The 26,494-nt window shown below is 38.9% G+C and overlaps 1 protein-coding gene across 6 annotated transcripts in view; it reads left to right on the top strand.

Annotated features, from left to right (window-relative positions):
• The first annotated feature begins 1,238 nt into the window (after window positions 1–1,238).
• The window catches only part of WDR7 (WD repeat domain 7), a 354,441-nt gene continuing 329,185 nt past the window's right edge, over window positions 1,239–26,494 (top strand). The window contains exons 1-3 of one of the 6 annotated variants that reach the window (XM_082353717.1): window positions 1,239–1,491; window positions 18,115–18,194; window positions 21,833–22,004. In XM_082353717.1, coding sequence (XP_082209843.1) covers window positions 21,846–22,004 — 159 coding nt within the window. In that variant the 5' untranslated portion in view covers window positions 1,239–1,491; window positions 18,115–18,194; window positions 21,833–21,845. The remainder of the gene's footprint in view (window positions 1,492–18,114; window positions 18,195–21,832; window positions 22,005–26,494) is intronic. The other 5 variants (XM_082353719.1, XM_082353720.1, XM_082353721.1 and 2 more) reach the window with 5 other exon arrangements.

The following is a 26,494-nucleotide window of genomic DNA, read 5'->3' as shown; positions in this document are numbered from 1 at the left end:
GTCCTCAGTAAGTTCCTTGAATGAAACTTAACTCACAATTTCTATGTTGTGCATACAGCAGGAATAATAAAATAGGAAGCCTACTGACCAAACCAACACTTCGCTCTCTTTTGGTAAATTAACAAAGAAATGATCCAGTCTGAAGGAGTTGTTTCTCTGTTCTGATGCCTTAATTGGCTGCTTCAGGGCCCATCCAAGAGGACTTTGCTAATCAAGGTGTGATCCAAGGACCAGCAGGAATGGGCATTACCTGGGAGCTTGTTAGAATGCGAGAATCTCAGACCCCACTCCAGACCTACGGAATCAGAAACTTCATTTGAACAAGCTCCCCAGGTGATTCATACACACAGTAACTTCTGAGGACTGCAATAGAATTCTTACTTGTCCTATAAACCCATTAGTGAGATTACAAAGGAAAAACAAAGCCAGGGAATGAATATATTGTCTATCTTTTTAACACAACTGACTGTTGGTCACCAGCATGGCACCAGTTTTTTCCTTGGCTACCATTCATTCATTCACTCATTCACCAAATATTTGGGAGGCAGATAAGCAAGCATAATAAGTAATTAACATCTATTGAGCTCGTTTAACCTTCTAGACATCCACGAGGTTATTATGCCTATTTCGTATGTGGGGATATTGAGGAGAAAAAAGAGAAAAAGCAAGATGCCCCAGATGACACTAACAGTGTGCAATGGAGGAACCGGGATCCGAATACATGCCTCTCTGAATGCAGAACTTACGTCCACCACTCTTTGCCGCCCACACGAGTGTACATTCATTCTCTCTCCTGTACAGGAATGTTGCACAAGGTCAGACTTCCCCTAGTCAAGTAGCCGAGTTCCTCCTCTGGCCCTGTGCATCGGGGCCAACAGCCAAGATCGGGGTCAGAGGAAAACAGTAACCAAGTCCCATAGCTAACACTTTCCAGGAGTCTGGACCGAGTCTCGGGAGCAGAAGACTAAATCTGCAACATCCTGGTCACAGGACACAAACACCTAGACTTGCCATTTCATCCATCCCTCCATCTTGGTCCTCCCAACATGGGACTCCGAGGCGAAAAGAGAGCCTAGACCAGCCTTCCCATAACCAAAATGGCCGCCGTGCACTCCCTGCCCACAGCTGACATGGTCGCCTCCGTTTGGTCTCCATGGTAACGCAGGCCGCTCTTTCCGTGCCGGCCTAGGCCAGGCTTGTAGGGAAATGAGAGGAGTTTCCCTCCCCCTCATTTTTGCGACAGTTGCCGGGAAAGTCACGGCAGTTGGCTTGTGTCAGCTGATTTACTGCAGCGGCGGTGGCGGCGGCAACGGCATCTTACAGCCTCTCTAGAGAGACGGAGGCTGGGCTGCGGTTACAGTCCAAAGTTTTCCCACCAGGATTTGCCCACCCCACCTCCTCTCTGGATACGTCCTCGCTTTGTCCTCTTTGCCAGGACGCCTGCAGGTGGTGGGACAGAAAACATCGAGGCATAAGATGAAGCTGTGACAGGTAAAGGGCTTTCGAGCTTCCCCGGGGGGAACCCCAGCGCGGAATGTGCCCTCAACGTGGAGGTCAGAGGCCGGGGGTCAAGGGTCACAGCTCCGCTCCAACTGGGGGCGGTGCCAGCTGTCAGAGCACTGCTGCTGGAAGCTCTGGTCTGTGCCGCGCGTGCAGGTTCAGGCCCACGACTAGGCGCCTGTGCCTGGAGCGTGGGTCCTGCCAGGGGCCTCTGGGACTCCTTGGCCTAGTGAGTGACATTTGCTACTGGTGACACTGGCTTTGGTCTTGAGATGGGACCGCCTTGCCCTCAGTGGCAGTCTAAACGGGGTGAGATGCTTAATGTTGAGGGGTGGGTGGTTCTTAACAGTGCTTTTGGGAAATGCTGTGCTTGCTTTTGGGGTACGCATAGCCTCTCCTGGTACTCTTTAGTTTGCCCTTGCCTAAGGTACTGAGACGTCTGTTAGTACACCTGCCCGCTCTCATCCCTTTGCCCTAAGACTTGGTCTAAGAGGATTCCTGCTACTCCCGCTCCCTTACTAGTGGGTCCCAGCGTTCTGAAGCTATATGTTTGGAGTTAGCAATACCCTGCCTTGGATTCAAAAATTGCGTTTTATGTTTTGATTCACTTGCTGTGTCAGTTTCTCAGGTCCTAGAATTTGAAACTATGGCAGCTACAGTTGCATCAGAGACAGCACTGGAATTGTTGATGCCGCTGATTTTAGGGTTCAGTGAGAGCTACAGCTTGCTTTTGCAGTAGCATTTGCCAGGAGCCAAAAAAGGCAACCTGTGACTCTTTCCGGCGTTTATTGTTTAGGGCTTTATGGGCAGGATGTCAAGAATTGCCTGTTATATGAGAGAAATTGAGTTTTTTGAAATACACACACACACACACATTTCTTTATAAGTAACTTGTGACAGTATGGAGGTGGAGGACAGCTTAAAAGTGAAAATAATGTGTTGAAATGCCTGTATTATTGCAAAGAGTCAAAGATTGCCTTGATTTCATCCAAAATAACAGATCTTAGTTATTTCAAATTGGGCAAACAGAACAGTATAAATACGTAGTAAATGCCTTGTTAATTTCCTTTTTAAAAAAAAATGTATTTTATTAAGGGACTTCCCTGGTGGTCCAATGGTTAAGACTCCCTGTTTCCACTGGAGGGGACGCGGGTTCGATCCCTGGTCGGGTAACTAAGGTCCTGCATGCCGCGTGGTGTGACCAGAAAAAAAAAAATTTTTTTTTTTAATTGAAGTACAGTTGATTTATAATGTTGTGTTAGTTTCTGGTGTACAACAAAGTGATTCAGTTGTACATATATATAATAGTTTGCATTTGCTAATCCCAAATTCCCAGTCTATCCCTCCCCCACCCACCCTCCCTCTTCGAAATCACAAGTCTGTTCTCTATGTTTGTGAGTCTGTATCTGCTTTGTAGATAAGTTCATTTGTGTCATATTTTAGATTCCACACATGCCTTGTTAATTTTCAGAGATTATTGTGAGAAATTCATTTAAGTGTCAATCTTTATTTTAAAAATGCTCCAAACCCTACTTAGCAGCAAGACCGGAGTGTACACTTTGTTTTTTCTTATTGCCACCTGTAGCTAAATTTTAAAAGATCTTGATAATTGTATAACTCAAAGGGACTGGGCTTTGCCTTGTTTGACTATCACCGTGGGAACTTAAATTTTGAGATAGTTAGCTTTTTTTTCTTTTTTTAATAGGGGGGAATACCAACCTTTATTTACACTTGGGTTCAAGTTCAGAGCCATCTTAGTATAGCGAAGCTGTAGAAAGCACAGATCCTGGGACTAAGGTTCATATTCCAACACAAAATAATAACTAAGTGACAACTGGCAAATGTTACCCACAGTCTCTTCAGTAAAGTGGGGAGAGCATCACCCCAGCTTCCAGCAGCTATCATGGCTGCCTCTGCGCCAGTGTCCACCCTGGGTACTCGACCTCGGAGGCAGCTCAGCTAAGAGAGTGGGGGCTCTGCAGGTCTCAGCTCAGTGGTTAGGGTGGGACTCAGTGAGTTGTTGAACCTCGGAGGTAGCCCCTAACCCAGACATTCAGCAAAGGCAAGAAACAGGAACGCGGACTGGTTCAAGGACTGAGTGAGATCTTACAATTTCCTTTGGTTTTTATTTGGATATAAGCTCTGTTTTGAGGCAGAGGAAGTGAGGAGGTCTATCTGTGTAACAGGCTTAGCATCGCAAACTCTAAGAGTAGTGAGCTGGTTTTGTGCCTTTGCCATCGGAAGGTAGGATGACGTTTAGCCTTAATGGTGTCGTCTATGTTAGGTGAGTCCTCAGAGTTTGTTTTGTACCTCAAGTGCAGAGGATTGAGTTGGTTTTTTCAATTCAGTCATCATCATTGGGCTGTTCAACGTGTATCTCCGGTTTTTTTCCATTCATTGTCTTTTATATCCAGTTTCCACTCCCTTCCCTTGCCCACCAACCCATAGACAACCATTACGACATGTATGATGTATATCCTTCTGTTGGTATGTGTTATTAAATGTGTGTTGTTTTGGGTGACCACATTTTATAAATTTATTTATTTATTTATTTATTTAATTTTTGGCTGCGTCGGGTCTTTGTTGCTGCGCCCGGGCCCTCTCCGCCGCGGCGAGCGGGGACTACTCTTCATTGCGGTGCGCGGGCTTGTCATTGCGGTGGTCTTTCCTGCTGTGAAGCGTGGGCTCCAGGTGCGCGGGCCTCAGTAGTTGTGGCTCGCGGCCTCTAGAGCACAAACTCAGCAGTTCTGTCGCACGGGCCTAGTGGCTCTGCGGCACGTGGGATCCTCCCGGACCAGGGCTTGAACCTGTGTCCCCTGCAATGGCAGGCCGACTCCCAACCACTGCGCCACCAGGGAAGTCCCCCTGGGCGCCCACATTTTAAATTTATAGAGATGATATCATGCATGATCTCATTAAAGTTTTATCGCTCCCAACTATCTGCTATTTAAGGATCTCTTTAGTACATTTATTTTTATTTATTTATTTATTTTTGGCTGTGTTGGGTCCTCGTTTCTGTGCGAGGGCTTTCTCCAGCTGTGGCAAGCGGGGGCCACTCTTCATCGCGGCGCGCGGGCCTCTCACCGTCGCGGCCTCTCCTGTTGCGGAGCACAGGCTCCAGACGCGCAGGCTCAGCAGTTGTGGCTCACGGGCCCAGTCGCTCCGCGGCATGTGGGATCCTCCCAGACCAGGGCCCGAACCCGTGTCCCCTGCATTGGCAGGCAGATTCTCAACCGCTGCGCCACCAGGGAAGCCCTAAGGATCTCTTTGTGTTGCTGTCCATTGCTTCTAACTGCTACACAGTACTTCAGAATTTCTATCTACTACAGTTTACATGCCGACTGTCCTATTTGTGGATACCCATGTAACGTTCATCTTCCTACCACTTTAGGCAATACTGTGATAAACATACCTTTTTGACCTCTATGATGCTTTCTTTGAGATATATATCCAGCTATGTGATTTCTGGATCATAGCGTTTTCATATATTTTATTGAAGGATTGCCAGATTGTGTTCCAGAACAAGCCGCCGTGGTCTATACACCTGCAGGCGGTTCAGGAGAATTTCTATATCCTTGTATCCCCACCAGTGCTTAGGGTTATCCAGCCCCCTACTTTTTCCAGATGAATGGATACAAAGTGAAATCTCATTTTAAATTACATTCCACTATTACTCATGAGTTTGAGCCTTTCTTCATGGGCATTTTATCTTTTCAGGTTTTCCCTTTTGTAAAATTGTTTATTCCTTTACCCATTTTTTATTTTGAGGTTTCACGCCTTTTCTTGTTGATCTTCAGAAGCTCCTTGTATTTCCTACATACTAGTCCTTTAAATATTGTATCTGTTCCTATTCTGTCATTTGTCTATAACTTTTTTTATGATGCCCTTCATTGGACAGAAATTGTCTACTTGATATAATCAAATTAAAATTTTTTTGCCTATGGTTTGTGTTTTGGGGGTTTTGTTTAAGAAGTCTTTCCCCAATTCTGTGTCACAAAGTTACTCTCCTATTTTATGTACTACTAACTTTATAGTTTTCCTTTAAATTTATAGGTCGTGAATACATCCAGAGTGTCTTTTTACATGTCACAAGGTAGAGATCCAGTTTATTTTCCATATAGTGTGCCAGTTTTCCTAGTGTCGTTCTCTCCTTTCCCCACAGATAAGTGGTGCCACACTTACAGTATATTAACCTCTCATATAAGCTCTGAAAACCGTATTCTGTTCCTTTGGCTTATTTGTTTGCTCTTGCTCTAATATCATGCTGTTTTAGTACTGTGGCTTTGTATGGTTATTTTTTCCTACATGAGTAAGTTTTCCTATTTATTTTGTTTTAGCTTTATTTTGAAATAATTATAGATTAAAGAAGGTACAAAACTAGTACAGAGAGGTCTGCTTTCCCCAATGGTTACATTTCATATAACTTCACTCAATTTCCCTCAGTTGTTACATTTTATACAACTATGGTGAAATAGCAAAACCAAGAAATTGACATTGGTACAATGCCTGTATATAGTTCTATGCCATTTTATCACCTGTGTAGGTAGATACCTGTAACCACCACTGCAGTCAAGATACAGAACTACTCTATCACCACTAAGACCTCCTTTGTGCCACCCCTTTCAAGTCAGTTCTGTCTCCCTTCCTCTATTATCTCTAACCCCTGTTCACTAGTCAATTTTCCATCTATAGTTTGATCATTACAAGTGTGCTGTATAAATGGAATTATACAGCATGCGAGTTTTTGAGATTGAGATTCATCTGAATTGTTGGGTGAGACAATTTTTGAGAGTCGTCCAAATTGTTGTGTAATTTGGGTAGTATTCCATGGTATATATGTACCACAGTTTGTTTAAACATTCACTGGGACATTGGGGCTGTTTTAAGTTTTTTGCTATTACAAATAAAGCTGCCTATGGAGGTTCTTGTACAGTTTTTTTTGTGGGTATAATTTTTCACATCTTCTGGGATAAATGCCTAGGAATATGATTGCTAGGTGGTATGGTAAGTGTACATTTAGTTTTTGAAGAAATTGCCAAATTGTTTTCCAGAGTGGCTGCACCATTTTACATTCCCACCAGCAATGTATGAGAGATTGAGTTTCTTTGCATCCTCGCCAGCATTTGGTAATTGTCACTATAATTCATTGTGGTCGTAATATGTTTCCCAAATGGCTAATGATGTTAAATTTCTTGTAAGGCAAGTTTTCCATTCTTTGTCCATTTTCAAAGTTGGCTTAGCTATTTGTGGATTTTTATTCTTTCCTATATATTTTGGAGCTAGAGTTTCTAAAGACAGCACAACTAGAATTTTGATTTAGTATGCATTGAATTTATAGGTTTATTTTTGGGGAGAATTGACATTTTTATAATATTAGATCACCCTATCCAAGGGCATGGAATGGCTTTCCATTTATGACTGAGCATGAAGAAATTTTTTGCAGTTTTAAAAAATATCATGAATAGATACTAATTTAAAGTAGATTATTGCTGATAGAAGAAAATGCTATTGATTTTCATATATTGATATTCTACCTTTGTGGGTGTGTGTTCTACTAGACAGAGATCAAAATCCATAGTAGAAATCTTGAAATAGTTTTGGTACTTGTAGAGTTAGGCCTGGAACTAGGTAGTGCTTTTATTCCTGGTTTATCTGTTACATTTCTCTGTGACACTGTTTTGTTTGTTGCGACGGATAAACTCAATGATTAGAGTATGGGGGTTTATAGGTTCTAGTCCCATTTTGTCCATTCATTGTTGCTCTTTACAGAGAGTTCATAATCTTACATATATGCATGCCAGTGATCATGGGCAGAACCAACTGAGAGCTTATGTATGGCTCAGTGAGATCCTGTCATCAATAAGAGGGTACCTTACCTTTCTACTTATAGATACTATGATTGTGATGTTAACTTAGAATTTGAACTCTGTGCACATTCATTTGCCTTGATCTGTATCTGATACTTAAAGCCACTTTGCTGATAAGAGCACAAAAGATATTGTTGGAAGAAGTCCTACACCATGACTGCATTCAGGAAGTCCTGTCCAAGTGGAATTTTTTTGTTTTCTATTAAGTAACATATACACGATATTCATAAAATAGTAAATATTTTAAATAAAATTAGGCATCTTTTCCAAAATGTGTTGGTGATGTTTAATGAAAATGTAGGTTTTTTGGGCTGATGGTTGCTTGTGTTAGTAGTCGTCAAAAAATGTTGGAACAATAAAATGTTAGGGCCCTGGTCAGTTCAGGGAGGAGAAAATTTCTGAAGTACTGAGAGTTATTCTGTAGGCTCTTGTAGAATAGAAAACTACTGGAAAGACGTGGCTTTTTTTTTTTTTTTTAGACGTGGCTTTTTAACCACTGCCTCCCATTCAGTTAGCAATTGTAACTTATGACCCTTCAAACTCACTGAAAACATTTTACTAGTGTTTTGCACATACATATTTCTCTCTGATGTTGGTAGTTAGTATATGTCAATGATAACAGATTGATAGAATGTGCCAGTTATCTTCTGTTCTCACATTCAAGTTTTTTATTTGGCTGTCTTCCTTAAGGGCTCTTCTTTTTTCTGAACATTTCAAATACAAACAAACAGTAAAAAACCACCATTAATGGGAATGAAAAGTTCGCTCTAATGCAATATCAGTTTACTTAGTTTGAGACAGTTTTGTGATTCACTAACAGGCCTTGGTGAGTGTGGTAGCGATCAGTTAAAGTAAACCATGTTAGGTGATTTGCTGCATAGGTCCTAAGACATGTCTTGTTGTGTATGTGTCACAGAGTAAAAGAGGCTAGAATATAGGTGCAACCTGCAGCTGGGGAAAAGCAATTAGTACATTAACAGGGATTTGATTAAGGAGACTTGTATTAATTGTTGGCATTATTATAGAAAAATTCATTGAAAAGAAACTCTGAAATCTGAAGCATGTAAAATCAAGATGTATTTTAATTTATTGAAGGGTACAACATTTTTAAAGCCAAGCAAACGAACATCATTCATTACTTTGTTCATTTATTCAGTAAATATTTGGGTACCTCATATGTGGCAGAAATTCTAGGCTCTGGGAATACAGTATAGAACAGAACAAACATAAATCATCACCTTCTTGGAACTTCTGTTATAGTGGCAGATTCAGACAAGAAATAAATAACACTTCGTATGTTAAATGATTGTAAGTGCTCTGGAGAAGTATAATAAAATACCATTGGGGTGGTGGATTTTGCAATTTATGCTGCTCAGGAAAGGCCTCACTGAGAAGATGACATTTTAGCAGAGACCTAAAGTGGTTGAAGGAGCTCTAAAGATGGACTTGCCCTTACTTGAGATGGGGAAGACTGTGGGAGGGGCAGATTTGGGGAAGAAGACTGGAGACTCACTTTTGAACATGTCAAGCTTGAGAAGCTTATAAGCTATCCAGATGGAAATGTTGAGTAGGAAACTGCATATGTGGAATCAGAAGAGAGCCACCAGCTAGAAACTGGGAAATTGTTAATGTATAGCTGGTATTTAAAGCTGCGAGGCTTGGTGAGATCACTGAGGGAGGGAGGGAGGGAGTATTTCCAGAGGAGAGAAGTCCAAGGACTAAGCTCTGGGTATGCCAATATTTAAAGGTCAGAAAATGAGGAAAAATGGAGACTAAAGCCATGGAGACTAAAGGAAGCAGGAAAGTGTGAAGACTTGGGGGCCAAGTGAAAAAGTGTTTCAAGGGAGAGGAAGTATGAACTATGCCAAATGCTGTTGGTAGGTCAAGAAAGATGCGGATTATGACTTGACACTGGGTTTAGCAATGGGGAGGTTTTGGTGACCTGGTCAAGAGCATTTGTGTGACAGGTGGAAACTTTTCTATAATCTATGCATTGATATAAGGAGGGGGATAATGTTACAAACAAGGACATTCTGATTTGGAAAGAGGTACATATTTCCTTAAGGTTACAGTTAATAAATGGGGGAGCTGGGTCTGCCCTAGTTAGTGTGACTCTCAGATCTTCACACTTACTCAGCACAGCTTACTGATCCCCATATTGTGACAGTTCATCTTCTAGTTGGGAAAGCATGTTTGTTTCTTCTTCTGGGTATTTTAATTTATGAACAATGAGACGCTTCAGTGCTCAGTTTAGAGTTTTGATGGCAGTGTGAGGAAAAGAAGTAGGAATGGTTGGGGATGGAGGTGAGATGAGAGGTGGTTCGGGAGATGAGGTTGAGGTTGGTTCTACCAGATGGGATCTGTTTACCCTAGAACGTAGGGGCTTGGTGGGCATAGTTTGCTTTTAGGTTAATCAGTAACTCTTGAAACTGAGGCAGGTTGGTGATGGATAGAGCATAAGTAGCTGCAGAAATTTAAAACGTGATTCATATGCCTCAAAATCGATGAATCATTTTTTAAATTGTGATTTATTTTTGACCAGATAGCTCTACAGTTCTTCACAACCCAGCTCTGGCTCGCTCAGGGCTGCCTTAGCGATGAGAAGTAAGTGTAGTCTTCTGTTGCCATCTGCCCATGCCACATGTTCTTCTGAAACAGAATACTGGAACTTCCTTTAGCAAAGCCGTCCTAAAGTGTCAAGTTCACTGGGAGTAGATTTCTTGCCACTCAAATAAGAGAGTATTATCTTGTCAACTTAGCGACAAGCTTGGTGTTCAGGAGGTGGTGTCCCTCACAACTGTTTAATTCCAGACACCCTTTGTTCTGAGGAAGCAGCTCAGTAATTCCTTCATGCATTTTATGATCTAGCTATCTCATTGCATTATAATAAACAGTCTTCATCACCTGATTCAGTTTTTTCTAAGTCTTCAATGAGTTGATAGCAAAGGCACAAGCACAAAGAAAATTCATAATATTAATGACTGCTTCCTTCATCAAACCATGAATTTGACTTGAACACACTTTTTTGACAAATGATGTAGGGATGTTCTGAGAATTTGAATAAACCTTTAAAGATTTCTTCATTCATTGCAACGGAGGCAAGCATGTTTAGTTATTTAGTCTGTAGTCCCTGCTTTTCATAATCCCCATGGGTAGGTGGGTAGTGGAGGCCTGCCTGCTCTTGTTCATGTGTGCCTGTTCTCATGAGAGAGAATTTGAGTTTGTTTTTGTCTGCGGGTCTCAGAGGGCCTGCCTTGGGGCACAGGAAGCAAACAGACCAAGACAGTATTGACTCTCTGGTGAAAATGCCTGTATTCCTGGGCTAGAAATACATCTTGCTTTTGCATTTGAGCATTAGAAAGGCAATATAGAGGAATGAACATTGATCTGACACTAGATTTTTCATATGTAATCTTGACTTTTATAGCTTTTAGAAATCACCTGGGATACCAGTATCCCATGAGATTTTGCAGAACAGTATGGTCTTATCAGAGTATCACTCCATAGGTTATTCACGGTTTTAAAGGGGAAAAATAGTTACAGTGGAGGTATCTGGTAGTCACTGCCTTGGTCAAGTGGTCATAGGTGGCATCACGAATAGTAGGACAGTGTGATGTTACGTCTCCTGTGGTGATGCAGTGTGAAGTGTATATCATCTATGAAGGATACTTGCCAAACATGTTTCACTTGAGCCTGATGATGCCTTTAGATCCAACTTCCAGTTTATAGAAAGAACAGGAGATAGATGAACATGTGATAAATGACATTGTAAATAAAATCAGACAAATCTAAAATCTGGAACATTCTACAAGCAATTGTTTTTGTTTATTTAAAGTTAATATGAAGAGTGAAAGTTAATATGAAAAATGAAGTAGGACTGTTCTAGAACTAAAGAGTAAAGAGGCATCACGACCAAATGCAGTGAGTAAAACTTGAATATTTTACTTACTGGTTTAAAAAAATTATAAAAGATATTTTTTAGACAGTCGAAGTAATTTGAGTATGGACTGGATTTTAGATACTATTAGAGAATTATTATGGTATTGATAATGGTGATTGTGATAATGGCATTGTGTTTATGAAGGAAAATGATCTTATTTTTAAGCTTGGTATTTAGGGGTGAATTGTCATGATATGTGTAGGTTATTTTCAAATGACTCAGCAAAAAAAAGTCTCTCTATATACACATGTATTGACAAGGGAAATTTGACAAAATATTATTTATGGAGTGATCTTTATACCATTTTCAAACTTTTTGTATATTCAACATTTTTTGTAATAAAAAGTTGGGGAGAATCACAAGGGGAAAAGTAAATTTCATCTTAAGCCTTTTATTAAAAGAACAATCAAATTTAAAAAATATTCCCTTGGGGGACTTCCCTAGCAGTCCAGTGGTTAAGACTCTGCACTTCCACTGCAGGGGGCACAGGTTCTATCCCTGGTCCGGGAACTAGGATCCCTCATGTCACGCGGTGTGGCCACAAAAAAAAAAAAAAAAAAAAATTCCCTTGGGAGTTCCATGGTTGCCTAGTGGTTAGTATTCTAGGTTTTCACTGCTGTGTCGTTCAATCCCTGATAGGGGAACTGAGATTCCACAGGCCGCTGCAAGGTGCAGCCAAAAAAAAAAAAAAAAAGTCCAAATCTAGTGAAAAACAGGGATGAAAGATTCTCCCTTGTTCCTTGAAGTTTTCTTAGGGCTTTCTAGGCCTTCACATAGCTAGGCAGAATAAAGCTGAAAAAATAGGAAGAAGATAATTGGGAGAGTGCGCTGTACCAGAAACCAAAGAGAGAGGGTTGAGGATTTGCAAATGATCAGCCGTGTCCAACTAGTGACTGTGTAAGACTGAATATAATGTAGGGACTGAGTAAGATGGTTAGAAAGTGTAGGTATCAACAGTCCATTAATGTCAAAGCATCCTCTCTTTCCTCACTTCTCTCCTAAGGCCTTGCTTCTCTCTGCGATATTGGAGAGTTCTTTCCTGGAGTATCATATTAGAGAAATGTTGACCTCTTCATGTAGAGGGCGATCTTGAGCATCCTTAGATTAGGTATGTTTGAAGATAGAATCTAGATTACGTGAGGCCTTTTGTAGTAAGGAAATGGAAACACTGTGTTTAAGACCACAGGTTTCAAGATGTTGATTGTAATTACAGTGAGAGAAACAGAGAGATAAAGTGAGAGAAAGAATGAATGAGAGAGAGAGAGAGAGAAATAGCAATTACTAGATTTACAAGCAGGGGCTATTAACAAGTGAAGGTGTTTTGGACAAAAATGAGATGTGAACATATTTGAAGGACAAAGCCTAATTTAACTGAAAGACAGATGAAATGGTAGACAGTGAAAGGATAATTAAGGGAGTAAGATCCTTCAAAGAGTCCAGGAAGAATTAGATTTAGCAAAAAAGATGAGATATTCCTTCCTCAGAAATACCTTGCTTGGCACACAGTGGAAGCTTAATAAATGCTAATTATTGTTATTCTCTGTTTATTCATTCAATAAGTACATATTGGTCACTAGTAAAAGTCTATAACTATTCTAGGTGCTGGTAAGTCACCTCAAATCCCAGTGGAATGCAGTTTGCTTGATAATGATTAAATAACAAAGATGGTGGGCTTATGTCGATGATTTGGTTTTACTCTCCAGGGAAACAGATTTTAGTGGAATGGATGCATTTATAAACAAATAACTACACACAAAGTGACGAGTGTTCTGCACCAGTGTGTAGAAAATCTTGTGAAAACGTGGTTGCAGGAGCAGTGAATCACAGGTTTGGGGACAGGGCACTCACGGCAGAGAGGAGCTAGTGCTGGAACAGGTTATAGGCTAAAGACAAATACTTGTTAAAGTTAAACGTTTTTTTGAAAACTCCATGTTGTGTGTGTATGTGCATCTTTAAAAGAAAAGAACCTGGTGAATCAGGGCCATGGATTTTATTTTATTTGTTGATTTATTTTGGCCCCGCCCATCTTGTGGGATCTTGGTTCCCCGACCAGGGATCGAGCCTGGGCCCCTTGCAGTGGAAGTGCGGCATCCTAACCGCTGGACCGCCAGAGAAGTCCCGTGGGCCATTTAATTAATTAATTTATTAAACTGTCTTTTGGAATACAGTGAAATACCCAAAGGCCGGGGGAAAAAAAACCCTTAAGACCAAAGGATTTACCTTGAGAATCAGGATTCCCACTCAATCCAGTCTCTTCTCTTACTCTTCCTTTTCAGAGGTAGTTTTCATTACTGTTTTTTTTTTTTTTAATTTGGTATCATTACAGAATTATTCTAAACGTTTGCATGTGTGTATTACAGATGTGTGTAGATACATATATATATACCCCTTTTGGAACCTAAAATGGGAATGTATTTTACACACTGTACTGCACCTTTTCCTCCCACTATATATTTTGGAGATTATTTCATATCTCATGCTGCAGTGTTCCATTGTTAAGACTCTCTAATAATTTATTTAATCCCTGATTTATGGACACTAAAGTTCTTAACATGTACCCATTAACAATTAGAGAAATTTTCAAGCACATAAAAACAGTAAGAACAATGTAATGAACACTCTTATACTAAAAGGAACTTCAACGCTTATTTTTACAGTTTGGGTTGCCTGGCGAGCAGATTCTGAGATGGAGATTAGCACTCAGGTTTATAAGGGAGGGATCTTAGTCCCGACAGCCGGGGAAAGGAAGCAGGTTTGGCCAGAGGGAGAAGTTGAGCTGTAATGAGTCTCAGCGGAATCTCAGTTGACCCTGGGGGTAGTTCCAAAGATGGAATGACCCTTCAGAACTATACTGAATTGATATGAGGGGGCCTGGCCTTTACTGTTTATCCCTGGATTGATCAGTCGTTGGATGTGGGCTGTCCTACTGGAAGGGGGCAGGGTGTCTCCCTTTGGGGGGCGTCGTTAGTGGGGGCTGACAGCCCAGTGCTCTCAGCGGCTGTTCTTTATTCCCGAGGTGGACCTGGATGTGTACCACCCATCACACTTACGATCCTGTTTCATCTTCATCCCTTCCGATACCTCTTACCCACTCTTCCCCTCCACCATCTCCCACATGCCAGACCCCAGACATCAGATCATTTTATCCATAAAGACTACGGTTCTACTTACCTTTGAGTAATGCGATTTAGTAAAAACTTGATTAACCAGATTGACTGGAGAATGAAGTTTTCTGGTAAATGGAATTTTGTGGTAAATGCAGACAACATAGAATAAGGAAGGGTATTTATTTCATTAGGAATCAGGAGGTCTGTGTGTGCCTCTGAGCTCTGAGATGAGTTTGCAGTGTAATTTTGAGAGAGTTGCTGAAGGACTTAAATGTGGAGGGCGGGAGGAGGGGCTCAGCGGCCCCTTCCCATAGTGAGTAGTTATGTTTAGGCAAAACTTTGTCGTCTTCTTTCCCTTTTATGGCAGATTTTGATAAAACTGCAAAACAGGGTTTAATTTTCTTTTCTATCAACTTTGAATTTGGAAAATGTGAGCAACTAAGCTCTTCTGTGCCTATTTAAATTAAGGGAAAAGAAGTCCACTAAGGGGATTGCCGCTTACAGAACCTGAGAATAAAACGTCTTAAAGTGGGGTTTGCTCCAGGGGCTGCTGGATAGGTTTACCGTTCTGGCTCCCCCAGGCTTGGCGTTAGCGCTGATGTTACAGTTTCAAAGTCCAGTCACCAACGCCTTCCCTGCCTCTTACCCTGGAGCCAGTCTGTTCTTGGTAACAGTGAGAAGCCCGTGTTCCCACTTCAGTGACACCTGGGTTGTTTGTTGTTTTTTAAATTATCTTTAAGGAGGAAGGGCCCCATTGAAGGGTAAACTTGTAATAAATTGGAATTTCAAATATTATGTACTTGTGTTTATAAAGAATAAATAAATAAATATCCACTCAAATAGCTCTCTATAAGATGGTACCGAGCTGTATACTTCTCTCCATTTCTATATTAGGAAGCCAGATTTTTAATTTTTCTTGGTCAGTTACAAAAGCCTTTCTTTTACAACTGCTTAAATATCAAAAACAAAAGCAAAACAACAGGAGGTTGACCCTTATTTCATCAACTTTTGCAATGACTTGGTTCACTGATACAGGCAAAGGCTGACTGGATTTTTGCCGTTCACGTGAGACACTTTTTGTTGAGTTCTCTGGTGCCATTTTGTGAACATATTTCCTGAGCTCTAATTTCTCTGAGACCAGATTATGCCTCTGTTCCTCTGTTGCCTCATTACGTTCTTATTTTCCTCTCTCCCTCCCACCTCCTCCCCCCCCCCCCACCCCCCCATGCTTGCTTACTTTCTCTTATCACTCTGCTTGGAAAGTAATGTTGCCAAATCTGGCTCCCTGTGCACTGATGCCGAATAAAAATACGGAGACAGAGAAATGGAAGATAAGAAATAGAAAGGCTTTTTATTTTCTTTGACAGGCAAAGGGAAGACACAGCAGGCTAGTGCCTCAAGAACTGTGCCCCCCGCTTCCTGGGGAATTACAGGGATTCTTACAGGGGAGTTCGAAGTCCGAAGTGAGTGATAAGGATCAAAATGGTGAAGATCTTGCATTCTTCTTCTTCTTGCATTATTTCAAAACAGCCATTGCTGGAGTCAGGCAACCTGGTGATTGGGTCCGTTAGCCTCTGGGTTATCGGTCTACATATGACCTCCTTTCTGAAATGCAAACAGCTACAAGGGGTTATTTGCTACAAGAGTTTATAGGGAAAGTAAAGAGTAAATACCAGGTGCAGGGTGTAAATTACCTAAATTACACAGGATTGGGGTGACAGGTTAGTTTTGTGAAGGACAAATCTAACTATAGACACTACAGATTAGTAACAGTTAAAATAAAACTAGGATTGATTAACTCATGCCAGTTTATGTTTCTTCTCTAGCCTGTTCACTGTTCCCTTTATTTTCCTGGTTATCAGGAGAGGAAAAATTTCATTTCTATTTTTGTTGCAACAGTAATAGTCATTCATGTCTTTTTCTTGCCTCTGGCCTTACATATTTCATCAAACCCCATGATTTACTGTTCTTCTATGATGCCTTATATTTTCTTTTTCTTTCAAAACTCTCATCATTTTAGCCAGGTTCTTATCACTGCACCCAGGCTTATTGCAGTAGCATCCCATTTGGTTTTCCTGTCTGCAGTTTTCTCTGTGTTACTCCAAACTCCATACCATCTCAAATAGTCTTAGCATACTGCTTCTCTGCTTAGGTGGATATATAGTTATGGGACCATTAAGTCTCTTTAAACTCTGGTCCTGCTCAAGACCATTGTGAAACCTTGTAGTGTCTTCTTCCTTCTCAAAACCTAAATTTGTAAATTCTGGTTAGGTGTATAATAATTTACCTCACATATTAGAATCTGAAATTATTGATGACTTCCCTGGGCATCAGCATCATAATAATAGTGCCTATTCTTTATGTAGAGGGCGTTTAGTATTTTAAATTGTTTTCTCTTTACTTTTGTTCTTGGAGTACCTTTGTGTAAAAAACCTGTATCGAAATCTATGTTGTGTTTTTATCAATTTGGTGTGCTGAACACCAAGTCCTATCTATTGTATATCTAAAATAGCTCTCATATTCATCTTATTATTACCATTTTCACCACTGCTACCCTTCATCATATATTTATTAAAGACGTCCCATATGGCAGACACTGTGCTCCCCATCATATGGTGGTAAATATATCGATGTGGTTCTTGTTCTTAGGGAGCTTAAAGACTAGTAGGGGAGACAGCCATCAGACAGAGAAATCCAGAAATAGTAATGAAGTTGTGATACATTTAGGCACCATCTCTCTTACCAGCAGTACTGCAGTAGCCCCACTGGTCTTCAGACCCAGAGTTTTCTCCCTCCCTTTTGTATTGTAGCCAGAGGGATCTTTCTGAAAAGCTAATCAGATTTAAAACAGTTGACCTGTTTTCCATTGCTATCAGGTTAAACTCCAAATTCCTTGAGCTGGGTTACCAAGTTCTTATGATTTGGTGCATGTTGGCTTGTTGTTTCTTGTCTCATTCTGCCTTTGTGCTCTGAATGCCAGCCCTGCGATTTTCACTGTCCAGAAAGAATTGAGATCTCTTACCTTGGGGACTTAGAATATGTGATTCCTTGAGCCTCTTCCTTGGGTAATTACTACTCATTCTCACTCATCATTTCTTCCAAGAACCCTTCCTGGACCCACTGAAGTATAGGTTAGGATATCCATCTTTTGTGTCTCCATTAGGTCTTGAGATTTCTCCTGTATCACACTCTGTGGTAGTTGTTTGCATGTGTGTAAGCCCCATTGTGTAGGTCAATGTGTCTATTTTATCTACTGTTGTAATTCCATGGTATAGACACAGAATGGAAACTTGGGAAATGAGATCAGAATTCAATTTGAAAGCTGTCTTAGTATTGGGATTGGAGTTTGTAGTATTATTTCTAATAAAGTCATGCAGAATTGAATTGTCGTATTTGCAGATAGAATTGTTTGACAGGCATATACAGTAGTAGTACTTTTATATTGTGTCAAAAAGTCAGTGAAAAATAGTAACCTCTTGAAAAGTACAACTTTATTAAATGTTAAGCGACAGTGCTGAAAGAAATCAGTAGATGTGGAAGCAGAATGTGAAGAATAGCAAAATCTGTGTTTTTAAAAAATTAATAGTTGCTGATCGTCTGCCATGTGATGGATATTTTACTAGTTACATTACATATATGATATCGCTTAACCTTTATGACAGCTTTCTGAAAGGAGGGTATTATTGTCCATCTTTTACAGATGGGGAAGCTGAGACCTAGAGGGGTAACTTTTTCAAGATTGCATAGAAGAGTCAGGATTTGAAGATAGTTCTTCTGACTGTAAGTTCAGTGTTCTTTCAACTATTATTTTTGTTGTTGTTTTTAACTGAAGTATGGTTTTATTTCTGTATAGAACTGAGAAATAGGTGCAATTAGGTGAAATAGAAAAATGCATGAAATTAAGGTAACCAGAAGAGATGACTTGATTTTTTATCTCTCAGACCCCTGCTCTTTATGATTTGATTTCTTTGACTTCAAAATGATTCAAAATTAATTTTATAACTACCTCTTGATGAGAAAACTAAGCCTCAGAAATGAGGTGATATGCTCAAAGCCTGCATGGTTGGTGGCAAAATGAGGGGTAGAATCTAGAACTGCTGTTATTTGACTCTAAAGCTTTTTCAGCAAAAAAGTTTTATTTAATAGCCAATGTCTAAATATAATTTTAAGTCAGATTTGATACAAACATAGATGAAAATTGGATGTTCTTAGTATTCTTCTGTTTTTAGGAGCATCTAGTTGTACAGCATATTTATTTATAACTCTAAAATTTGAAAGGTGGTATTTCCCCTTAATGTATTAGTTACAAAATATGAGTATATTTTACACAATATTTTGGAGAGTTAGTAAGAATTTTCTTCAGAGTTTCTATTACAGTTAATACTATATGGTGTTAATCATTTATTCAGTCACTTTTGATTTGGGCCTTTTCCAGAAAAATGTGATTTTTTTTTTTTCTTCTTATCCCAATGAATCCCTAATGTCCTTGGATATAGAGCAGTGAGTTTTGAATTTGATCCCCCCCTCCCCCCCACCTTGGTTGGACAGAATTTCTTACCTAATTCCTCAAATAAGCAGTTGTAATAGCAGATAAGCTGATGTAGTATGATCCCCTGGAAAAGATATAGTGAAGTTCTGTAACATTATTTCCTAAGGGAGAATTGCTTTTTGGATAATTAATTTTAGGCTATGTTCTTTTAAAAGGACATGTCCCTGCTATGAGTTGAGTCGTGTTCCCCTACAATTCATATGTTGAAGTCTTAACCTCTAGTACCTGAGAATGTGCCCTTATTTGGAGGTCTTTATAAAGGTAATCAAGTTAAATGAGGTCATCAGGGTGGGCCCTAACCCAACATGACTGTGTCCTTATAAAAAAAGGGAGAGACGTGTACATAGGAGAACACCATGTGAGCATGAAGTTGGCCTTCTACCAGCCAAGGAGAGAGGCGTGGATCAGATCTTTCCCTTTCACAACCCTCAGAAGGAACTAACTGTGACAATACCTGCTTTCAGACTTCTAGCTCAAGAGCTGTGAGATAACAAATTCTGTTTTTTAAGCCACTCAGTTTGTGGTCAGGGCAGTTTTTAGGAAATTAATACAATGTATTCCCTTATGAAGATTCTTAATAGCCCTTAATGAGAATTCTTCTCAGATTCTGATTGGCTGTCAGTTCCTGATTTTCGTTAGAATGTGAAGATTTGTTTTAGTTTCTGGAGAAGCTGAGTTAGAGATGGATGTGTTTTCTTGTGTTTTCCAATACCTTTATCATGTTATGGGCGATTATTTTCACTTGTTTTAAGAGCTATGAAATGTATTCTTCTTCCAGGTTTCCTTGAGCTCCTTGTCACTTGAATACCAGAATGTTCTTTCCTGTTGCATCAGAACAGACACATGTCCCTGTCACACACATATTCCTTAGTCCTGAATCTGTATATTTGCATTCTCTTCAAGCTAGGCATATGCATCGAATACGAGTGCTCAAATATCGAGAGAAATGTTCTTTCCAGATCTCACCATATTGTGTTAGATGCTGTGAGCTTATTTAATTGAGAGAAATCTTCGGTGATATAACTTAAAAATGAATGTTGTCACCATGGAAAAATGAATTCCTTCCAGATTCTCTTTTTGAGAAAGTCACTGTTGGATATGTTATTCAGCCAGTAACATGCTGTACCAAATTTGTTAAAGTTGGCTCAGTGCTTTGTTTCATTTTCTAATATTAAATAGGAATATGGAAAGAATTGTTAGTGTCATAGTAGTCTATGAACTGCTGAACATGATACATAAATTGTTTTATAAATAGGAAGGGAACTTGGAATTTTTCCCAAGTTGTAGCAAACAACTTTTACTTGTAGAAAACAGATGAAGTTTTGGGGGAAACAAATTGATGACAGCCATGAATTCTAACAAAAAATAAAAGATGTAATATACATAGACTGCTTTTGGTAAACATCATTCATAATTTTTTACTTGCCTAATTTTCTTTCCAGGGAAAGGGATTTTAGTTTTAGTTTTATTTATTTGTTTAAAGAGTGTAAGTAGTGGATTAAAGAAAAGACTTTTGCTAAAAGCAACCAGCAGTAGGACCATGGATATTAAACTAGTTTCTTTCATAGAAAGTGGTTATTCCTTTAAGTGTCTCTGAACATTTCTTAGGACAATCTTAGCGTTCTAAAGAGTCTAGATTATACATATATCTTTTGTTGCCACGTAGAAACCATGCCTATCAATGACTCCTAGTGTCTCATAAGGTCTGGCAGAGTCTCTGTCTTATATGGAACCCTCTCTGATTATGCCAGTTTTCATGTCTCTTGAACTTCTTTGAACTAGTATTTAAGTCTTTAATCACACAGTTTATAACACCTAAATCTAGTTGTTTCACTAACTAGATCTTAATTTTGTCATATGAAGGAATAATTCCTTATATTTGTGCTACAAACAGGGTACTCTAATATACACTGCTTAATTGATTATTCATCTCAGATTTAAACACCTTTACCAGAACTAAATTTTTATTATGCAGAAATGAGTTTAAAGTTCTTTATCCCTCAGGTTTCAGAGTTTAGAATAAAAGACATTCGTGACTTTGAGACATAATAGGTTTGTACTAAATATGGTGAATGAGTTTCTCAGTGGACGGTATTCTTTATAATGTTTAGGACACTGTCAAAAACTCTCAGTTTTTCTTGGACATGGCTAACTATTATTGGTTTGGAGACTTAACAAGATTTGGAGCCCTCACTTGCCTTGGTGGCATAGCAGAGTGAGTAAGACCCCGGGTTCTAAGTCGGGCTGCCTGGGTCTTGACTGGGGCTCCATTGCTTCCATTTTCACTTTGCAACTCTTTATGACTCACTGTCTTTACATGTGAAAGAGGAGCGCTAATAGTACTTTTTTTTTTTAAATTTTTTATTTATTACTTATTTATTATGTTTATTTTTGGCTGTGTTGGGTCTTCGTTTCTGTGTGAGGGCTTTCTCCAGTTGCGGCGAGTGGGGGCCACTCTTCATCGCGGTGCGCGGGCCTCTCACTATCGCGGCCTCTCTTGTTGCGGAGCACAGGCTCCAGACGCTCAGGCTCAGTAGTTGTGGCTCACGGGCCCAGTTGCTCCTCGGCATGTGGGATCTTCCCAGACCAGGGCTCGAACCCGTGTGCCCTGCATTGGCAGGCAGACTCTCAACCACTGCACCACCAGGGAAGCCCGCGCTAATAGTACTTACTGTGTGATTTGTTGTGAGGATTAATTGAGATTTTAATTAGATTTTATATACTTTTATGTATGTGTCTGTTTTATTTATATATATAATGTTTAGAGGAACTTTTGGCACTTAGGAAGTTCAAGTTGGCTTCATAAGAAAAATGTGTAATATGTTTTAGAAGGAAATATTGTAACATTTGACATTATTCTTATTTCCAGGTTTGAAAGCACAATGGCAGGAAACAGCCTTGTTCTACCCATCGTTCTTTGGGGTCGCAAAGCACCAACCCACTGCATCTCAGCAGTACTTCTAACAGATGACGGGTCCACGATCGTGACTGGATGCCATGATGGGCAAATATGTCTCTGGGATCTTTCAGTAGACTTGGAAGTGAGTGTTTGAAGCGCCTATGATACTTTTCACATACAAGAAACTACTTAACAAAAAATAACACAGTTCCAGAATAATTTGACCTCATAATATATCTTCTGTGAGATATATTTTGACTAAAATTGGTATTCAGAATGATTATTTACATTATTCATCAGAGTTGACTTCTGCTGGCTTTTGGCTTGATATTCAATTATAATAGCTATCCTACCTGGCTTAATATGTCACATTTAAGATTTTTCAGAAAATTTCTAACCATATTGAAGGAGGTTTCCAAAAAAGATATTAAAAAACAATTTTGAGCATTTATACCTTCTAAGGTCAATGTCTTGAAGAGAGCAAAACTTTTTGTAAAACTGTTTGTAAATTTTGTCATATTTATTTTAAAAGTCGCTGTGTACTTTTTGCCATCCTTTACTGGTGTGGCTTGCTCAGTGTGCTCTGCTTCTGGGTGCTGGCTCTCTGTGGAGAGACTCTCTTTTTCCATATTTTAACCTCCAATCTCTGACAACTCTCCCCAGGAATTTTTCTGTAAGGGGGAACAGAGAATATGGGGTGGTAGCTGGCCTGGAATATAGAGGCAAGAAAGTTGATTTTTTTAACTGAACATTTTTTTTAACAGCCTTATTGAAATAAAATTTACATGCCATACAATATACTCTTTAAAGTGTACAATTTAATGATTTTTTACTCTGTTCACAGAGTTGTGCAGCCATTACCACAGTCGATTTTAGAACATTTTCATCACCTCGGAAGCAAACCTTGTACTTTGTAGCAGTTACTCCCAATATACCCCCATGTCCCCTGGGCAACCACAAATCTATTTCCTGTCTCTATAGATCTGCCTATTCTGGACATTTTATGTAAATAGAATCATTTAGTATGTGATCTTTTGTGATTGGCTTTTTTCACTTAGCATAATATTTTCAAGGTTCATCCATGTTGTAGCATGTATCAATATTTCATTTCTTTTAATGGCCAAATGGTATTCCATTGTATAGGTATACTGCATTTTATTTGTCTGCTGAACAGTTGATGGGCATTTGGATTGTTTTTACTTTTGACCATAGTGAATAATGCTGCTTTGAACATTTGTGTGTGAGTTTTTGTGTGGACATATGTTTTCGTTGCTCTTAGGTATTCACCTAGGCATAGAATTGTTACAACTGAAAAAATGATCCACACACTTGGATGACATGTCAAGGCTAGGGATACAGTTTGGAAAGTGACTGGAAATGAGTGTTGTAGAATGTGATATGCCTTCAGGATTGATAGCAAACTAAATATGAATCAGCAGTGTAGTGACAAGGAGAGCAAAATCCCACCACATTTTATTGGAATTATTACAAGCAATAAGACTTACTTGTAAGATCTTAGAAACCATTCTTTTACTGAATTTTTTGCATGAATTTCACTAGAATGTTATATTTATTTAAAATTCAAGTAAGAGGGATAAAGCGGGGAGAGGAGACTGACTAGGAGAGAAATACATCCTTTGAAAGGTATTAAGAGAATTGGACTATTTACCCAGGGGAAAAGAAGGCTGAATAAAAAGTGCCTTCATTATTGTCTTTTGATTCATATGGAGGGCCTTCTTAATGTACTTTATAGCAGTCATTTATGCCTATGAAGGACCAATAAGAAATCATGTAACATACAGAGTGGGGAGGGCACAAAATACCTTCTCTTGAGGTCATGGTGTCTTCCCTTCTTTTGTTAGGAAAGGATTCAAAACTGTAGCTAGAACTTTTGCCATCCATATCTTGGTCTCCTTTTACCTGTGGAAAAGGGCAGCCTGGCCTAACATGGTGGCAATAAAATATCTGAGAGATATTACAGAAGCAGTAGTTTAGTGAGTACCTAGACAGATGGTGATAAGAGTAAAGGAGGGAACCTGTTAGTGCAGGTATTGTCTACAGTATACAGTGTTTTAATGCTTCGACTACCTATAAAGCTGTAATTGCAGAGAATAAAACTATAATTGCAGAGAATAGTATAATACATGGCATTAATGAAAGAAGTGAAACATTATGGTAAGAGCTCAGATGTTGCAGGTGCACGAAGTTGGCTTCAATCTTGGCTACTGTAGTGTCTAACTGTGTGACTTTTGGCAATTTTTAACCATTTGGTGCCTAAGTCTTGCCATGTTTCAAATAGGATCAACTACACAAGGTTGTGGTAAGGATTCTATGAAGGAATGTGTATTAAGCAGTTATCACAGCGCTTGTACGTAGTAAGCATTTAGTTAATGAATGTAATTGTAGCATCTCAGGTAGTAGAAAGGAAAAAAAAAGCTAAAGGGGGGAAAAAAAGAAGTGCCTTTTATTGGCTGACTATAGAGCTAGTAGCCTCAAAGTCCCAGATTGGAACATTGATGTTAGTGTTTACTCTTAAGAACTGACACATCACATCATTTTATTCTAAACATCACACCTTGCCACTGATAACTTGATAACCGTCACTTTTGAACTGTGGTCTTTGATGATGGATGGTTTTTTGAATATGTTGAACAGATTGTCTTATATATCTTTGTACTGATTATGTGTGAAATGTTTATTAGTTAATAACTATGACAAATTTTTATGAGATATGGTGAGATATAGATAAAAGGTATAAATATAACAATATGCCATATTTTTATTTTTCCTTCAGTTATATTAATACTTCTTGTGTGAAGCCTCCAACTTTGTTCTTTCTCAAAATTGCTTTGGCTATTTGGTGTCTTTTATGGTTCCACACAAATTTTATCATGGTTTTTTCTATTTTTCTATTTCTGAAAAACACCATTGGAATTTTGATAGGATTGCATTGACTCTGTAGATTGCTTTGGGTAATATGGACCTTTTAATAACATTAATTCTTCCAACCCAAGAACATGTGATATCTTTCCAGTTATTTTTTTCTTCTTCCATTTCTTTCATTAGTGTCTTACAATTTTCAGAATACAGGTGTTTCACCTCCTTGGTTAAATTTATTTCTAAGTAATTTATTCTTTTTGATGCTATTGTAAGTGGGATTGCTTTCTTAATTTCTCTGTCAGATATCTTGTTGTTATAGAAACAACTGATTTTTGTATGTTTATTTTGTATCCTGCAAGTTTTCTGAATTTGTTCATCAGTTCTAACAGTCTTTTGGTGGAGTCTTTAGGATTTTCTACATATAAGATCATGTCACCTACAAACAGAGACAATTTTACTTCTTCCTTTTCAATTTGGATGCTTTGTTTGTTTATTTTTTTGCCCAATTGCTCTGGCTAAGACGTCCAGTATTATGTTGATTAGAAATGTCAAGAGTAGCTATCTTTGTCTTGTTCTTGATCTTAGAGAAAAGGCTGTTAGCTTTTTACTGTTGAATATGATGTTATCTGTGGGCTTGTTGTATATGGCCTTTATTATGTTGGGGTACATTCCTTCTATACCCAATTTGTTGAGAGTTTTTAATCATGAAGGGATATTGAGTTTTGTCAAATGCTTTTATTGCTTCTATTGAGATGATTATGTGATTTTTATACTTCATTCAATTAGTTTTGTTCATTTTTCTAGATTTTGGTGGGAGTACAGTCAGTTCTAGTTACTCTATTATGACTGAAAATGGGATTTTCTAGTAAAGCCATGTACATTGAAAATAAAACTAACAATTGGTAAATTTGATTTTCTTGGGAGAAATTAAAGAATTGACCAAGAGCATTTTTTTTTTTTTTTCCAGTGGAGGAACACAGAGTCTCTGTATAGAAATGGGGTTGGATGTATGAGAAAATTTTGGATGTATGAGAAAACATTCTAGGCCTGTTCTAACCATAAACAATGATTGTATTTTTCTTTTAATTATAACTATGCAAAATATGGTTAAAGCGATTTTGATTCTTTGCAAAATGGATTCCATGAAAGGGGCTTTAAAGGTATTAATCATATTCTGTTTTTTTAAACTGGGTATTGAGTGTGTGGTTATGTATTTTTTTATGTCTTGTACATGTGTTACAAATATTATTTGTATGTATTAAATGTTTAAGAAAGATATCCTGAAATTACTTAAGGCCTTGAAGTAACCTGAAATGATAGCATGCAGTTTGGTACAGAGTAGATGAATTTGGGGGCTGATTGCTAGACTGTTTTAGAATAGTGGGTATTAAGCCATCCTTTCATAAGGCACTATGGCACTAAATCATTAGCCTGTGAAGGTCAATCTGGTTCCTGATAGTTAACATTGATATCAGCTTTTGGTAGGGTACCTGTTCTCTATTTTTTGTGTTTGGGGATGTCGGTCTAGAGACTCTAAATGTACTTTCAAATCATGCAAAGTATTATTTTAAAAATAGGTGAGGTTAAGTTATTTTATATACTAATTCACATTCTTAACCTGATTTCTCAGTGTATTGGAGCTTAGTGCTAAACACTGCCCTGCTTTAAATCCTGGTTCCATCATTCTCTGCATGATATTGGGCAAGTAATGTCACCTCTTGGTTTTCCACTTTTGACTTTAGAACTACGTGG

The sequence above is a fragment of the Balaenoptera borealis genome (assembly GCF_965194805.1).
Source record: "Balaenoptera borealis genome assembly, chromosome: 14".
Taxonomy (NCBI): Eukaryota; Metazoa; Chordata; class Mammalia; order Artiodactyla; family Balaenopteridae; genus Balaenoptera; species Balaenoptera borealis.
Note: the sequence above shows the minus strand (reverse complement) of the source record. Positions and strands in the feature narration are given on the sequence as shown.